The sequence below is a fragment of the Panthera tigris genome, chromosome D2, assembly GCF_018350195.1.
Source record: "Panthera tigris isolate Pti1 chromosome D2, P.tigris_Pti1_mat1.1, whole genome shotgun sequence".
Lineage (NCBI taxonomy): Eukaryota > Metazoa > Chordata > Mammalia > Carnivora > Felidae > Panthera > Panthera tigris.
The window spans coordinates 76,600,725-76,614,930 of NC_056670.1; the positions used below are offsets into that span (position 1 = coordinate 76,600,725).

The window sequence follows — 14,206 nt, forward strand, 5'->3', positions numbered from 1 at the left end:
CCTTCATACATTGCTGGCGAGCATGTAAAATAGTGCAACCGCTGTGGAAACACTCTGGCAGTTCCTCGAAAGGTTAAACACAGAGTTACCGTGTGACCCAGGGATCCCACTGCTAGGTATACACCCAAGAGAAATGCAAACTTATGTCCACACAAACACTTGTACGCTAATGTTCATAGCGGCACTTTTCCTGGTAGGCAAACAGTGGAAACCAAAGGTCCATCAACCAACGGACGGAAAAACGAAATGTGTATATATCCACACAGTGGAATAGGATTTGGTAATAAAAAGGAATTACCGATAGATGCTACAAAATGGGTGAATCTTGAAAATACCATGCTAAGTGAAGGAAGGCAAACACAAAAGACCATGTATTGGACTACGATCCCGTTTCTGTGAAATGGTTAGGATAGGCAAATCCATAGACAGGAAGCAGATCGAGGGTTGCAGGGCTCAGGGGAAAAGGGAAATGGGAAGTGGCTGCTCATTGGGGCAGGGCTTCCTTTTGAAGTGATGAAAACGTTCTGGAATTAGGGGGCGATGGTTGCACAACCTTGTGAATACACTAGGAAAAAAAAATCACAAAGGTACAAAAACAAATTCTTAGAAGGACACTATTGAGGTTGGTGTGCCGGAGCTGAGCTAAGTTCCTCTAGGTAGCCCTCACTGCGGGACCGCGAGGCTGGTGGTTAACTAGTCCTACGGTCGAGGAAATCAAAGTCCCCATAGAATCCAAGACTTGCCCAACATCACCCGGCTTTAAGAAATAAATGAATCCATTCTGTCTCAGTCTATCACCGTCTCTCTCCAGTACTGTGCAAGGCTGCAGCCTTATTTAGACCATTCCCAGCCATGCCACGCTCAGGAACCTCCAGTTCCTAATCTGTAATTGTGGGGACCTCTGTATGCCACCCTTCTGGAGGCTTAACTGTACGGTTCAAGCTAGTGGACCAACTTCCTGTTTCCAGAATGGTGGCTGGGTCCTCAATGCATGGCTGTGCAAGTTTGCCAGAGGTTTGTAACTGCGTGTTTTAGGTTCCTGTGTGGAGGGAAGCTCCCTGAGGTAAAGGATTGAGAGGCTTAACAGGGCAGAAGTGTACCCAGTCCCAAGGGAATCCACAGAACCCTCCAGAAGGCCCCATCTCTCCGCCCCACTCTATCCTCCCCACCCTGCCTGACCCCACCACCAGCTACTTTCCGAGGCAGCCTCTTGACCACACCCTTCCCAGTTGGAGATGGCAGGCCCAGGGACGACCCACCTCTCACGGAGGTGTCCGAGACTTTTGTTTCTTTGTAAATGAACTGGTCTCACATCATGATGGCAATCACACTGTGGTTCAACTAATTTCCATTGCTTTCCTTGGGTCTGGTGGGGGGCGGTGGGGGGGGGGACCAGAAGCTCCAGGATTGCTATCATACCCTGCTTCCATCTGTTTATTTGGGGCAGGGCTCAAAAAAAGAAGTATTTCTCATCCTTCTCATGGACCATTCTGCCATCTTTCCCTCGATGACAAATCTCTCGAAATAATTCAAAAATCAAAATGGCCAATAGCCAGTATGGGATTCGAATCTCCATTGTCGACTAAAAAGCCATAAACTGCCCCTTTAGTCCCAAAGGCATAAAATGCACGCCATCGATCTTCACAGAGAAGGACTCTTACGGATGCAGCACCCAGCTTCAAACACGCGTGCCGCACCAGTAAGTTAGCCCTCAGCCCGGGCCAAGGGGGTCCCCCCACTCCTGTGACAATGCCCAGTGGGCTGCAGAATAATCCTCCTGTACACACGTAATTAAAAGCTGCTTCCAATTAGTTTCTGAAGTCCCATTCTCTTGGGTGGGATTACAACTCTGCTCTGCTGATGACCGATGGTGGGGAGCACGGGAGATTGGCAAACGCAGAACCAGGCCGGTAGGCCACCCTCCAGATAGCCGGTAAGACCCTCGGTCCACTAATGGCCTCAAACACAATGAAGGCCCCAAACATGGCACTTTTCAACCATAAGGCTCCGAAAGCATGGCTGAAGTTTGGGAGAAGTCAGACTAGTTTTGTCTCCCTTTCCTGCTACGGAGGCTGGCAGGCAGGTATAATGAGAGCTTGAGTCATAGAATTTGCACGTTATTAGCAGGAAGAACACCATTTCCCTCTTCAGATTCTTGGTGGCATGGAAATAGGTCAAATCATTTTAAAATTTGTTCAGGCTATCTTTTTGAAATGCTGAAGCAAACTCTCCTCTCCGTACATCATGGGGAAGCCAGCCTAAGAGGTTTCAAGGTCCCTCCCCAGTGTCCCTACCTTCTGAATACGTTTTTCAGCACCTGGCATCCTTACAACACCACGTCCCTGTTTGCAAAGCTCTCACCCGTGCCATCCCCCGTTTGCTCTTCTGGGAGAAACTAGGGCCCACAAAGCTACAAGGACATCTTTGGGGCCCTAAGAAGCAACAGAGCCAGAACATAAACCAGCTTCCCCTGATTTTCCACTGGATCCACCGGTCTCAGTGTCCCAGGTTCTGCTGGTCTCAGCCAACCCCTCTGACAATTCATCACCGGTTTGTAGCCAACAACGAGCCTTCCCGGCTCTGGCTTTCGTGCAATCCCACCGAACGGCACCGAGTCGACACCCCTCCAAGCACAGGAAACCATTTGGTGAGACAAGAGTATTAAAAAAATAAGCTGCGTGACATTTATTTTGTCTTGTTAACATTAATATCTGTAGAAACATTTTTATTGTCAGTATAAAAATTAACAGGCTTTATTAAATACTTTCTCCAATTCCATAACAAATAGAATCAGTGTAATCTGCATTCATGTTGCATGGTTATAGCAAAGTGAGTAGGTGTTTCCAAAGCAAAACACGATACTTGAATACAGAACCAACAACACGGCGACATCGTGTCTGACACGGGTATCAGGCTGGATCTTTCCGCGAGGTCCTGCCAGAACTAGACGGAAGCAATCCCTTAAAAAGATGGAAGTATCCCCCAAACTATCAGCAGAACAACTCAACGTTCAATTTCTACGATGAGATGTTAAGACTCTAAGAGGCTGCTCTAACGCCAATGAATCTGGAAGCCATTATCAAAATTCACCGAAGAGAATACAGGCTAATCTGATTAACGTGCGACTCAGGCAGAAGTCCAGCTGCCAGAGAGAAGTACATTCTGCTATCAGCTCAACTAAGGTCCATCCTTGAGGAATGGATTAAGGCATCTTTTTAAGAGAGCGCTGGTACCATTTGTCTTGGGAAGTCCAGTTACATGATCCATGGGCCCAGTGACAGGGCTGCACAGCAAAACAAAATACTTTCTTATTAATGGGGTTCGCTTACTATCGGCATTTTGGTGGTTTAAGAACAATCATCTGACAGCAGAGTTTAAACAAATAAATCAAAACTTCATTTTCCCCAAATTAGTCATATTCGGTAAATATTTCTCTTGTCAGAGAATCTGATAACTAGTTAAGTCCAAGCAAGAGATTAACTAGTCCGATGCGCTGCCTGCATAGAAATGCCACTTAAATTACGAAAAAACAAAAACACAAGACTATAAATGATTAATTGTTTTGTATATTACCAATTCATTAATAAATTAATGTTATACCATTTTCCCTGAAAGCAAAAGTATCCTTCCACCTCTGCTCGGTGAAAATTAAGAAATTCTGTGTAAGAACAGCATTTATTTAGCAAATAGCTATTAAAAAGAGACCAATTTTTCTAGGTGCATTGGGACATCCATTTAAAATCAATACAAAAAATAATTCCTTGTAAATATATAATATATATTTATACATAATTTGAATATATTTACATACACCCAGCACCTATATACTGCAATTGTGCTCTGTAAGTGTGTGCTGACATATATTTTCTCCAATTATTACAAAATTCACAAGGAAGGCAGAACATACGTTTGCCTTGAGTCCAACTGGTCCACAGCCAGTACCCACAGTGGGTCATGGGTGCGTGGTGGCCCACGGACAAGTCGATTGCCCCAGAAACATTCTTCTTCTCCTGGTGAAGGTTACAAGTTTCCAACTGTATACACTCTTTACACGTGTGCGGATTACTTTTCTAATTATTTACTCCTCTGATCCATATATACAAGCGGAGACAGCAAGCTCCCGGGGGCGTGGCCTCCCTGCTCAGTGTGGCTAGGTTCTCGGTGCCGTCCTGTCTGGGGACAGAAGGACAAGCCCGTTCATGTTTTAACACTGCCGTTTACATGTGGATACTGAGGAAGGCATGGTTCGTAAGGCATGGGGTCCGGAGAGAAAACAGAATCGTCTCCTGAAGAACAAGAACTCCTTGTGTCAGGGTAACTAGGTGAATACTGTTCGAGAGGCTGACTGAGGTCCAAGTATTCCTGAAAGAAGGGAAGAGAGACGTTTTATTTCATCTTGGGTCAGGATAACAAGGTGAATACGGTTCGAGAGGTTGACTGAGGTCCAAGTATTCCTGAAAGAAGGGAAGAGAAGACTTTTATTTCACACGCAGGCTCTCGAGACGCGATAGCGGGGACAGGACAGGGGCGCCCCTTGAAGATTCCAGAGGTCCAGCCCCCACCCGGGTCCCACCAAGACCTCCTCGAGACCCCAACTAGGTTTACTCCAGGCTGCCCTCGACTTTTCTCTTACAACCCATCGTGACTGAACTATGGGCAAGCAGGGAACGCCCAAACCCAGCTGATAAGAAGGAGGTGCCGACCGGTCAATTCCACTGGCACAGACCCCGGGCGAGCGGCTGGCTACTATGTGCCTCCTCGAGAGAGAGCACCCGGGTCAAATTCGAGCCCCGGCAAAATGACAAAAACATAATGTGCTGTGGACTCCTGGGACCCCTTTAAATAGCTGAGACCATGAATATTTATTTTACGAATTACATTTCACTCCTGCAGTTTCTAGGATCATTTAAGGGGAATATGTCTCCCTTCAGCGGGTAATTTCACAGATGTAATCATCACTCTCAGAAGCCCTCTGAGTTGAAAATGTAAACAGGTTCAGAAAAGGCTCGGATAGACTCGTGCATGTTCAATCCATAATGGACTGTTAAAGAAAAGTTTGAAATTCAAAAAGGGCTCTTCTGAGCTCCCCGGGGTGACCCAGGATAACATTTCCTCCGACTTATGGTAGGCTCTGAGTCCACTGCCTGGTCTTGTATGGCCCATGAGCGAAAAATGGTTTTTTAACATTTTTCAATGGTTGGGGGGGGGGCGGGGCGGGGGGGGGCGGTGGAAATCAAAAGACGAATAGTATCTCATAGCATTAAAATGATATAAAATGACATAAAATTCACCCAAAATTTCAATGTTAGGGTCCACCAAGTTTTATCCGGAAGACAGACACTCATTTACGCATCGTCCGTAAGTGCTTTCTCACCCTGATGGCAGGACTGAACATTGCCAACAGAGGCGGTCTGGCTCACAATGATGACAATATTTACTATCTGGCCCTTTACTGACGAGGTTTGCAGACCCCCGCTCTGCAAACTATGGGAAGATTTCTAAACGGGGAAACAGCCGGGCCTCGCTGCCCCCGCTGGGCTCACACACTGGGGCCGTTCTGCTCACACCCCCCCAAGCCAGTGACATTCCAGGACAGGCGGTTTTGCTGAGGGGAGACAAAAAGTGCAGACCACAGCACAACCAGCCCCCGTGTTATCAGAAAAGAGCCCACAGAATGTTGGCGACTATACATTTTAAAAGACCAAAAAAAAAAAAAAAAAAAAAAATTTTTAAATTAAAAAAAATAAACCGCTATAATTCATCACCAGGGTTGGCAAGAAAAGAACCCCCATCCGAGAATGGGGGATGTGTAAGTTCCAACAACATCAGCATTAACCGCACAACTGGAAACAAACACGCCCACCACATCAAAAGAGAACTTTTTGCTTACAATGATAAAAATGAAATTTTGTCCTAAATGGAACCATTTTTCTCCAGCATATGGTAATGATTTTCAGAAGGAAAGAAACTTCGATTTTTATATCCGTTAGACAATATGGCATTCTGCTTTATTTTAGGATGCTAGATGTAAATTTCAGCATGAATGGGCCCGCTTTAAATATAAATATATAAATAAAGTAGCACAGAGCATAGACGCAGGACCATTAAAATGGAACATTAGTGCTGTCCCAGTTGCTACATGCAGCCATAAATGTTCAGATCTGATAGGGGAAAAAATAGGAATATCAGTGGAGTCCAAGTCTAGGGTTAAAGGAACTTACACTAGAAACAACAATTTTGGCAGGAGAAGAAAGTTGCTTTTTTTCCCCCCCCTTGAACTATTCCTTTCCTTTCAACTTCTGAAGGTCAGCTGTATTCATTTAAATGCAATCTCTCCTTTTATCAGCTACAGTTAGACGCACAAGATAATGTTGCTGGCTTAAGGCTTCGGATTATTTCTTTTTTGAAAAAATCATTCCCATACTATTAAATGTATTATTTAAAAATACGTTAAATGTATTATTTTTATTTAAGCAATTTTAAGCTTTCGTTGCTGTTGGTAAGACAACTGTGGGTTTGGGGGAGGTTTTTTTTCTCGTTCGGAGGGAAGACTGCTCTCTGTACCCTCACTGAATGTCTCCAATTCGTTCATGAACAGTTTTTTCATGGGGGGTTTTCTGGCCTTGCTGGGTTTTATGCTCTCTCCTGCTCAGATCATACATTTTCCACAACCATACAGACCACTCTCTGTCTGCTTGCTGAAGCAGGCACTGCCCGGACTGCATTCGGACAGTGAGGGGTGTTTCTTTTACTGGTACAGACTAGAAATATTTTATAGAAAAAATATCTTGACAAAAAATACAAGTTTTCACTTAAAAAATCGCAAGCCGAAGGGGCGCCTGGGTGGCTCGGTTGGTTGAGCGACTGACGTCGGCTCAGGTCATGATCTTGTGGTTTGTGAGTTCGAGCCCCGCGTCCGGCTCTGTGCTGACGGCTCAGAGCCCGGAGCCTGCTTGGGGTTCTGTGTCTCTCCATCTCTCAACCCCTCCCCTGCCCATGCTCTGTGTCTGTCTTTCAATAATAAATAAAAAAATTAAAAAAAAATCGCAAGTCGCCCGTTAGAGGAAAACTGTGTGTGCATTCACACACCCGGGGATAGAGGCCACACGCCATTAGTGGACAGGGTCACGGCGGACAGGGACAGGGGCGTATGTTGTGCGGGAACTCAGATGGCAGTCCACTGCTTCCAAGGGAGCCCATCGGCGGCTCCTCCACTAACGACTAGGGTGCGGAGTCCAACTGGCCCACGCACCCTCCCATGCAAGCCCAAAGGCTGCCGCCGGACGTTTCTCTCCCCTCCCCCCTTCTCCTACCCACCACCCCAGAGCCAGAGAGGCGCAGCCTCGCGGAGGGTCCGGTTGCGTGAGTCCGCTCTGAGAAAAATCAGGACTCAGGAGGCGCAGAGATTTTGACTCTGTCTGAGCCCCGTGGGAAAACGATCGACCACAGCGCAGCCTCCTGCGGGCGAGGTTGCGTTGAAAGCGCCGCACCGGCCTCCCAAGAAAGGGCCGCGGGCTCCTGGAAGGGGGGTTCTTACCTCGTTGGTGGTGAGAGTGAGAATTCGGTCCAAGTCTTCCACCAACTGTTTGAACGTCGGCCTCTGTGAGGGCACGGCGTGCCAACAATCCCTCATCATCATATACCTGGGGAAACGGATTTCCTGGTGAATGCATTCTGTACGTACTAGGCGCCCGGCCAGAAGCCAGCTTTAAGAGGCGCTATGGAGACACGTCCGAAGTGATGACAATGGATCAGAACTTTCCAGATGAGAAGGCAGTTCTCTGCACTGCCCCCCCCCCCCGCCCCCACCAAATTCACCTCTTGGTTTCCTCTGAAAGGCGCTCTGAGCTACAAAAACATCACTTTACCCAAAGTGTCTCAGGACAGTATCTATGCCATGAAGACAGACATTTGTCGAGATGCCTTCACTGCCGGGTTCTGCGCTCCTGTGACAGTGACATCCCATAGGCGTATCACACCTTCAAGGGCACTTTGGGACGTGGCAGGAAAAGCCTTATTATGGGACCGGGTCTCCAGTCTGTCCCCGGCAACCCCCTCCCGCCCCCACCCCCTGCCTGGACCAGAGCAACTACACAGAGAATCTTCTCTCTCACGCTTTGGGTTTTACTTTAATGACTGTCAAGGACAAAGCTTCCTCAGATTTTGTTTGTTTGTTTGTTTTAAATGAAGTCTGAAAACCACAACTTTAAGGTAAGGTCTTTATGAATTAATCTGCCATCACTGGGCTGCACGTTAACTTCCTGATTAACTCTTGGACAGGCCCAGGGTCCCAGGCCTTATCTTGATTATGGGTTTCGACAGACCCTCTATAGTAGAAAAAGCAAAAGGAATGACAGGCAGCACAATAAATACCTTTATATAATATACTATAAAATGTGGCCATTCATCAGATGTCCACTGTGCAGTGAAAAGTACTCATGGGATTACGGATATAAAATCCCCATGAAACGATACACAATAGACCACAGTCTCTGGGACACTCACTCTTCTCAGTTAACCCTGGGGGGTTGGGAAGAGAGAGCCTCCTTTTCAAAGCACTGATTCTACTGCACAGGACACATGTCACAAACACAACATAATTCCACTTGAAGTGTGGGCTAGGTTTTTCTAGAAACCAGCTCATGGTTTTCCAGTCAGACCTGGGGCTCCAAGGATAGCACCTGGACAAATTTTTAATTCTCTGTGCTAAACCGTGGGTATGACACAGGTCACCAGACACGAGCCTGCTCCAAGGAAATGGGGGCCCACGTCAATCGTAAGGGCAATCTCCAGCGGTCACAAAGCTGTGGAAACACCCATTCCCCCTGGCTGTGCTGGAGGCCGGTGCACGCAGTGAAGAAAAGCTATCCTGGCCTTTAATCCCCCACTCCGTGCGGGCAGCCCCACGGCTTTCCAGCTTGTGTATGAGAAAAGGCCAGGCGTATCTCTCCCTGTCTCTCTGAGGAGAGACAACGGTAGGACATAGCACAGTGGTCCAGGAAGATCACTCTACAAAGGTAGGAGCCCTCGGCCCGCAAGCCTGATGCCCTCTGTGATTTAAAGCTCACTCCATACACGTCAATGTGCTTTCTCTGGGACAGTCATGGCTATCAGTGTGGCTATCTACTGCAGTTCTGGGATTGAGCCCAGAAAGTTCCAGCAGTAACTCTTCTTAGAGCATGTACAGAAAACCAGGGGCCTTAGAAAACCCGAAGTAAGTCAGGAGAAGGGTTCCTGGCATGGAGGGGGGCGGGTCCACACAGCGTCAAGAGAGACAATGGCCCTTACAGTTCATTGGTGCAGTTTGCCGGCTTGTCCATCCTGTGTCCTTCCTTCAGCAGCTTAAAAAGTTCCTCCACCGGAATCCCTGGGTAGGGTGAACCTCCCAAAGTGAAGATCTCCCACATTAACACCCCGAAGGACCAACTGCAAAGGAGAGAGAAAACACGGTTATTACTAACCCACCCGAATCGCAAAAACCCTCAACGTGCCCGGTTAAGAAAATAAACACCCACCCACTTCTCATGTTCAAAGACAAATGACCCGAGCCCTCCTGAAGTTCATCCTACATGTGCCTTCCTGCCCCGAAGGAGCATCCCCAAGTGATGATGATGTGAGGGATGTTCTCAAGGAATTTTCCATCAACAGACAACACGCGAGTGATGGTAAACCGTCTTTTTTTTTTTTTTTTTTTTTTTTTTTGGTGGAGCTTTGGGGTGGTTGGGTTCTGATTCCGTCCCTCTCAGGTGAAGTTGTTCATGTTAAATGCAGTGTTCGCACGTGAGGATCTCGACTCGGAAGCGGCAAAGCTCTTCATGCTGCCGTCCGGCCCATGTGCCTGACCCCCCAGCAGGAGCAGTTGACAGAATAAGGCCAGCAAGCCAATGCTGGAGGTAACAGCTGCCCAGTGCAGCCAGTGGGGCATCTGAGGGCACAAACGGTTCCTGATTTACTAAGGTCATGAAAGGAAGTTAGCATCAGGCTGGGGTTAGGATGCAGGAATCCTGGGGCGTCTGGGCGGCTCAGGTGGTGAAGCGCCTGGTTCTTGATTTCGGCTCAGGTCATGATCTCGCGGTTCATGAGATCTAGCCCCCCATCAGGCTCCAGGCTGCCGGCTCAGAGACTGCTTGGGATTTTCGCTTTCTCTCTCTCTCTCTCTTTCTGCTCCTCCCCCTCTCTCTTGCTCGCTCTCAAAATAAATATTTAAAGAAAATAAAGGGGGGGGGGCGCCTGGGTGGCTCAGTCAGTTAAGCCTCTGACTTCAGCTCAGGTCACGATCTCACCGTTCCTGAGTTCGAGCCCCACATGGGGCTCTGTGCTGACAGCTCAGAGCCTAGAGCCTGCTTCGGATTCTGTGTCTCCCTCTCTCTCTGTCCCTCCCCTGCTTGTGCTCTGTCTCTCTCTCTCTCTCTCTCTCTCTCGCTTGCTCTCAAAACTAAAGAAACATTAAAAAAAAAACGTGAAAAAAAAAAAAAAGGTTGGAGGAATCCTAGGCCCGAGATGAGTTTCCCACAAAAGAATCTGAAAACAACTCACAAGGTACCATGTGCACCTGACCTTGCGGAGACCCACGGCTGGACTTTCTGGGCCCCCTTCAGGATGTTGACAATTCCTGGCATAATCGAGCTGAGATTCCTGCATTTACCTATGTCACTGTGGCTCTGGAAACACACCCCTACTGACTCTATCCGGAGGAGTTTCAGGTTTGGGGTGAGAAACGAAAACTCTCCCCGGTTCTGTGCAGAGCAAGAGTGGCACCCCCACGCGGGCAGCTGGCTCCCTGCAAACACGGGCCCCCGGCACCTTCTTTCTGGGACCGTGCTGGCAGGGAATCAACACCCACCCCGGGGGTCCTCCTGCTCCCACGAATAAAAACAACTCCACTGATTTCAGCTTTTTATTTTGGACGAATTCTAGACTCACGGGACCTTGGGGGAAACAGTACCGAGAGATGCTCTGTAACCTTCCACCCAGCGTTCCACCACGGGAACATCGTTCGACCTCATTTCCAAACCTAAAAGTCGACAACATCAGTTGGGAGCCTGACCCTGACAATACTTTTAGGTGTTACCATCACGGACATAGTATAGAATGTTCACTCTGTTTCTCTAACGTTCTCAAGGGTGCCAAGACAAGGTCTGATATTTTTTTCAAAGGGTACACAGAGCCATCAGGCCCCGTGGAAATCACCAGAGCAGACCGTGCCCCACTCAGCGTTCCTCTGTCAGGGCAAAGCTAGGATGGGGGGGGAAGTATGGTAGATGACCATCGAGTAGGAGAAGTTTCAAAATTCCTTCTTTCAGGGAGCAAAGAACATGCCACCAGTTTGGCAAATTCGATAGCGGCTTTGAGGCCGCACATCCGTGAATAAGGTGGGGGGTGGGGGGCACTTCCGCTCTGGCCAGAGGTGGCTTTGCGGTGCGCCTCCCGCGTGCGCTTTGAAGCTGGGCAGATTAGTAACACGGCATTGGTCACCAGCCTACCATAAAATCCGTCCTTTCTAAGGCCGGCTCCTGCACCTTCCAGAAACGTGTGAGATACGGCAGGCACCGAAGACTCAAGAGCGGTGAACACGGTGTTTTTTGCAACGCAACCCGATGGCGAGAAGCCAGAGAAAAGGAGCTACTTACACGTCACTCTGGTGGGTATACACCCGATCGAAAAGGGCTTCTGGAGCCATCCACTTGACTGGAAGTCGCCCCTGCAAGTGTGGGAAAAAAAATGTAACAGCCACTCTCTTAAACCCAATTTACTTTAGCAAGCTCAGCAGGCTGTGCCTCACTGAAGAGCGGATGCTAATGATTTTCACTGGTCAGTCAGGAGAGCAGAAGGAATCAGCTCCAGCAGGGCCTGGATAGAACGTGCAAGGTGCAGATTTGGGCGCATGAATAAAATGCCATTTCTCTGGATTCTCACGACCATCTCTCTCCCTAGCACACAGACACATCCTGACCACCTTCTAGGCAAAAATTAACCTAGAAACTCCCAAGCTCTAGTCTTTGCTAGGGAAGTTCTTGACCCAAGAGGCTGCTGGTTATTCACCTTTACTAAAGGTATCTTAAATATAGCTTAAATTTACTTCTTGAGAAATTGGTCAAGAGTAAAGCAAAACATGGGGTGCCTGAGTGGCTCGGTCGGTTAAGTGTCTGAGTTCAGCTCAGGTCATGATCCTGAGGTCCGTGAGTTCGAGCCCCACATCGGGCTCTGGGCTGACAGCTCAGAGTCTGGAGCCTGCTTCAGAATCCGTGTCTCCCTCTCTCTCTCTGCCATACCCCTGCTTGCTCGCTCACTCGCTCTCTCTCTCTCAAAAATAAATAAACATTAAAAAAAAAAGAGTAAAGCAAAAGAACAGGGATAAAGGGCAGAGGAATGAGCATCTATCATCTTTCATCTAGAACATTCCGTGCCACCCCCACGCCCCCCTTCCTTCCACCACATCATTGCCACTGACTTACGTTTGTGGTCTTTTTGTAATAGTCTATATTGTTGATATCTCTGGCCAGTCCAAAGTCTGCTATTTTCATCACATTGTTTTCTGTTACCAAAACATTTCTGGCGGCTAAATCTCGATGAATGCACTGAAACCAAGAAAGAACTCATTTCAAAATGTTTCAAGAATAAAGAGAAAACATACTTCTTAGGATGCAGAGAGGAAATACAACATAAATCAAAAATTGGTTATTTCTTTTCTAATTAAAATAACTAGGGGCACCTGGGTGGCTCAGTCGGTTAAGCATCTGACTTGGGCTCAGGTCACGATCTCGTGGTTCGTGGGTTCGAGCCCTGCGTCAGGCTCTGTGCGGACAGCCTGTTTCAGATGCTGTGTCTCCCTGTCTCTCCCCTGCTCGAGCTCTATCTCTCAAAAATAAACAAACATTAAAAAAAAAAATTAAAAACAAAACTAAAAAACTAAGGCCCCAGTCATTTTGAAGAGTAAAGATACACCAAGGACCAACACACTGGTGTCCTTCATACGAGATCTGTAACTAGATTATTCTAAAATCTTTTATCTCAACACTTGCTCTCCCTCCCTTTACAGACAAACTCAGAAGAGCTAGTTAACCTCCAAAACCACATCATCTTTACCTCCTGGTCAGTCCGCAAACATAGTTTCCATCCCCACGCCTCTGAAAGTCGATGGAGGAACCTTTTGTCAGACCAAAGTGAGTTCTTCTAACGCCTCAATTCTTCCCTCTGCAGCTCTGGACACTGTTGATTTCATGCTCCTTTCAGAAACGCACCCCCACCCCCCTTGAGTGCGACCCCTAGCTTCCTCTCTTCCCCAGGTCCCTGAAAACTGGGGAAATGTCCCATCAATTTTGTGTATTTCCACATACCCCAGGGCTTCTATTGTTAGATACATACAAAAGATTTGCCAATTCCTACCTCTTTCCTGACCTCTCTCTCCCGGGACTCTCCTTGTTATCTTCCACAGGCTATGCAACATTTCCGCACTAACATCTCTCTGGTACCTCCAATTCAAGGTCTCGGCTCTCTCTCAGAGATACACCCCAGAAGTCTTTGCACCCTCCTCCCAAGTTCTATTGACATCGACCCCCAAATGCCTCTGCCCTTTGTCCATCCTGCTCTATCCCCACTACTAACCACTTAGCCCAGGACGTCACCACTGCCCACTCCGTCCCCGTAGATGCCACACTGCCCCTAACGGGTCTCCAAGCTTCCAAACCCAGCCTTACACACCTGCTAGGCTTCCCACAAGTTGCGTTTCTCAAAGTACTAACCACGTCCTTTCCCGGCGTAGATCATGACTAACGCCTGTCTGTCCATGTCCCAGAAGGCACCAGCCCACACAAAGGGTCCAACCTATGCCTGTCACCTGCCTGGCAGCAGGGCGGAATGTTGAAATGCTCGCTATACAGGGCGGCTAATTTCTAGTTCTGAAACAAACTCACTCTTCGGTCTTGGGTCTAGAGATAATTAATTCCCATTTTTCCTTTCTACAAATGATATACTTTTGCAAGTTGTTCTAAACGTTTCAGTTACATTTCAGCATAGTAAGATTTCATCATGATACATGGTAATTAGAATCCCAAATCATCACCCCCTATTTTTTGGAAAAGGCAAGGTATAAAGAGGTGAACAAATATCCCTTTCAAACGCTTTTACACGGGCTCCTGGCAAAGTTAATGACCAGAAGAAGGAGAGTCCTATCAGGCCACTTGACAAAGGCGAAACGGGGCTCTTT

General features: G+C 47.7%; 1 protein-coding gene and 1 long non-coding RNA gene across 16 annotated transcripts in view; one reads left to right on the forward strand and one right to left on the reverse strand.

Moving 5' to 3' along the window:
• Window positions 1–2,688: 2,688 nt before the first annotated feature.
• FGFR2 (fibroblast growth factor receptor 2) overlaps window positions 2,689–14,206 on the reverse strand; it is a 108,233-nt gene continuing 96,715 nt past the window's right edge. For 14 of the 15 annotated variants that reach the window (XM_042960113.1, XM_042960112.1, XM_042960111.1 and 11 more), the window contains 5 exons: window positions 12,456–12,578; window positions 11,631–11,701; window positions 9,289–9,426; window positions 7,538–7,643; window positions 2,689–4,362 (listed from right to left, as the gene is read on the reverse strand). In XM_042960113.1, the coding sequence (XP_042816047.1) occupies window positions 4,198–4,362; window positions 7,538–7,643; window positions 9,289–9,426; window positions 11,631–11,701; window positions 12,456–12,578 (603 nt within the window). In that variant the 3' untranslated portion in view covers window positions 2,689–4,197. Of the gene's footprint in view, window positions 4,455–7,537; window positions 7,644–9,288; window positions 9,427–11,630; window positions 11,702–12,455; window positions 12,579–14,206 lie in introns of all 15 variants that reach the window. The other variant, XM_015538794.2, reaches the window with a different exon arrangement.
• LOC122231761 lies at window positions 9,688–11,909 on the forward strand. Its single transcript, XR_006208996.1, has 3 exons — window positions 9,688–9,893; window positions 11,527–11,641; window positions 11,759–11,909. It is a non-coding gene; the product is annotated as an uncharacterized LOC122231761 (long non-coding RNA).